Raw genomic sequence first — 3,114 nt, 5'->3', positions numbered from 1 at the left:
GGATTGTGCTCTCGTCGATGGAGATGACGCCTATCAGGTGGATGGCGTGGAGATACAGTTTGTCGTTTACATTCTGGCTGACGATATCCAGAGCGGTGGTCATTCCACCGGCATTCAGGAACGCGGCAGCGTTCTCTGGCAGTCGACAGAGGCTGCTGATGATGTCAAAGGTCAGCGTAAACATCATAATGGCGATCTCATCTTTTCGTTTTATCAGAAGATTCATCAGCGGCTTGAGGCACACGCTGAACAGTCTCATGTTGTCGTCTGTGAACTCTTGAGTCAGATTGGACATGGAATTCAACCCTGCCACCATCACCCAGTCTGGCAACTGCTCGTTGGTGAAGAACCCCGAGTAGACTTTTTCCACGCCGTTTGAGAGGAAGAGATCAATATTCGGGGCGTAAAGGGCCAGGTTACCAATGGCCTTGAACATCGATACCAGACATCGATGAGCTTGCTTAGTGGTGGAGCCGTCATAGGCCTTAATGATCTTCATAATGGCGTCGGGACCTTTCCTCTTTCCGTACGTTTCCTTGAGGTCGTCACGTCGGAATAGCATGTTGCACATCAGAACGGAGCTGGCATTGGCCACCTCGTAGCCTGTCATGTTATCCATCGCTGTGTCCATGACTGCGATGTTCTGCTGGATTCCTCTGCCGTCCACAAATTGCTTGCTGTTGGCGTCGTGCATGATGTTGATGCTGGACATCGCCAGCTGAGCATTCGTAATTACGTGTTGAACATCCACAAGCGGGTCCTTGGTGTTTTTCAGTTGCCGCTCAACCAGGCTGATGATGCTGGTGATTCCGTTTATCTTTCCGGTGAGGTCCTTGATCTCGGGAACCACTGAAAGACTGCCTAGCAGGAACAGCGCGTCGGGAAGGAGTTTTATCGGAACCGTCTTGTCGTTCACTATGCCAACCAGCCTCTGAGGCACCTGGTTCTTGATGACCACATCACCCCAGTGATCATTGGCGATTTGCCGCATCGCTTTCAGAACGTCAACCAGGAGGTCAATAGAGTACTTTTGAGAATCCACGAAGTTCCAGTAGTCCACTAGAGTCTGAAACACCTTGGTGCCATTGTAAGAATCGCGAACGACTGCGGTTTTGGCAATCAGTTGGACTCGTTCACGGCACCAGCTTTCCTCCAAAGAGCCTTTAAGTCCAGCCTGGCACACTGAAGCTGCCGTCTGCAGATGCGTCTTGTCCACCGCAGATGCCTCCGCTCCAGGCGGGTCTTCAGCAAGCTTTATGGCAGCTCTCACCAACCATTGTACAATCTCTGGATGGGTTTGTTGGCCCAGGCCGCCGTATAGGGTTTCCACTTCATCCCTTTCCAGACAAGGCCTGGTGTTATCCGGACCCTCCTCATGCAGCAGAATCCAACACTGAGCTCCCCACACAACCTCAGAGCCCCGAAAGTCCTCAACGTCGGGGTGAGTGAGTCCAGTGCAGTAATCCCTGTGGTACTCAGCCAGAACGTCGGCTTGTTGTGACAGACCTCCTGGCTCGCTCAGGCGTAGATTCTGCCCCTGTTCCTTAACCAGAGTCCACTTAGCGAAGATCGATCGGAGAGTGATGGCATTAGGGTCGTCGCTGAATATCTTGGCCTTGATGTCAGCCACCTCTACCTCAATTTCCAGAGCGTCGTGTTTCGGAAAGGTCTCCAGAATCCCAGGCATGGCGTTCATGAAGGTGGAGCAGTGCGGGCTGCTGCGGATTTGCTGCGCTGAGCCCTCATGAGCCAGACACTTTTTCAGAACTTGCACAAAGAGATTGAGATTTTCCGGTTGATTCTTGAAGTGATCCCCGTTGTTGACCATCATAGGAGTCAGGATAGACTTCAGAGACAATGTCGCCAACGCCTGGTCGTCCACCGTAGGGAGAAGGGCACACAGGAGACTCTCCATCACCTTGGGGTCGACAATAGGGTTGTTCAGCTCCTTCTCAGGTATGTCGAGAATCCTGGTCTTAATAATCGAGTCGTGGTGCTCGCAGTCAGCCATCCGTTCTATTAGACCCGAAAGTGCCACCAGAACGGGGGCGCCCTCTTTATGAGTCGCTGATGGATCGTTCATCATTTCAAGTGCCATGTTGCTCAATCGCGTGACTGCTGGGAGGTTATCCTCCTTGGACATCTGGGTGTAGAGCGCGGTTCGCAGACGGATGGCTGCCGCAAGCCCCTCTAATGTCAAGCCAGCCATGTCATCGATCGTTCTCTGGAAGTTCGCGTCAAGCAGTGACTCAGGAGTCGGTCTGTCCAGTCCAGCCATCTTGGCGAAATATCCCAGCACTCCGTTTACAACGCTTGGATTAGTTCGATGTGCCACCATGTGTGCAGTGAGGTCTTGGGTAATCGCGACCCCCACAGTGCGCTTCTGTCCCGACTTTAGTGGGTCAGTGCCTAGAGGCCACCCCTTCTCCAGCAAATCCATGCCCTTCGTGTCGTTGGCCAGGGCTTGCATCACGTCTAGGTAAGATGCTAACACTTCCGGGTCGTCTCGGTAGTGGTTCATGTTATCGGCCAGGTGCTTCAGATACGTGCCCTTCTCTAGGACGGATAAGACCTGTTGTCTGGAGGCCGGCTGGTTGAGAGCTATGGCCAGGGAGCGGTTGGCATCCATCACCACCGACCTTTTGTTCAAGCTGGCGTCTTCGCCTGCCCAAGCCTGCAGCTTCATGCCTAGGTTCGTAGTCACGACCTTGGCACCGAAGCAGCTGTCAGCAGGAAATCGCTGACAAAGCACTCGCTGCACATAGGCGGCCTCTTCACGCAATCCGTCCGTTTCGGACGAGGCCAGCGCCGAGTCCAGCTCCTTCAGGAGCTTGTTAACGTACTTCAACGTAACGTCTGGGTCGGCCAGCTTGGTATTTAGTAGCACGCCAATTCGTTGCAAGTTACTGGACGCGTCAGTGGCCCAGTTGGGGTCGCGGTTCATGAGCAACTTAACGGTGGAATAGATGAGATCCTTCAGGTTCTCCTCACCCTTCTCCAATGTCTGCACTACGTCAGACACCGCATCCATCAAACCGGCATGATGGGTGCATTTGGTTGAGAAGTCTGCATCACACTGCGACACCGCTCTCACGGTAGAGATTGCTCAGCATT

At 53.3% G+C, this 3,114-nt stretch overlaps 1 protein-coding gene across 2 annotated transcripts; it reads right to left on the bottom strand.

Moving 5' to 3' along the window:
* On the bottom strand, nucleotides 1-3,113 carry KVP18_003783 (uncharacterized protein; the record flags this gene model as incomplete). Of its 2 annotated transcripts, XM_067955794.1 has the most annotated exons (2): nucleotides 1-3,066; nucleotides 3,095-3,113. In XM_067955794.1, coding segments are annotated over 2 exons (3,085 nt in total), but the record flags the coding sequence as incomplete, so codon positions are not given. The 2 variants fall into 2 exon arrangements, with proteins under 2 accessions (XP_067810593.1, XP_067810592.1); XM_067955793.1 differs by lacking the exon at nucleotides 3,095-3,113 and having other exon boundaries at nucleotides 29-3,031.
* Nucleotide 3,114: the final 1 nt, after the last annotated feature.

Source organism: the organism of the source record quoted next (genome assembly GCF_019968955.1).
Source record: "MAG: Porospora cf. gigantea A chromosome Unknown PgA_NODE_2812_length_3114_cov_510.34, whole genome shotgun sequence".
Classification (NCBI taxonomy): domain Eukaryota; phylum Apicomplexa; class Conoidasida; order Eugregarinorida; family Porosporidae; genus Porospora; species Porospora cf. gigantea A.
This window is presented reverse-complemented; position numbering and strand designations above follow the sequence as displayed.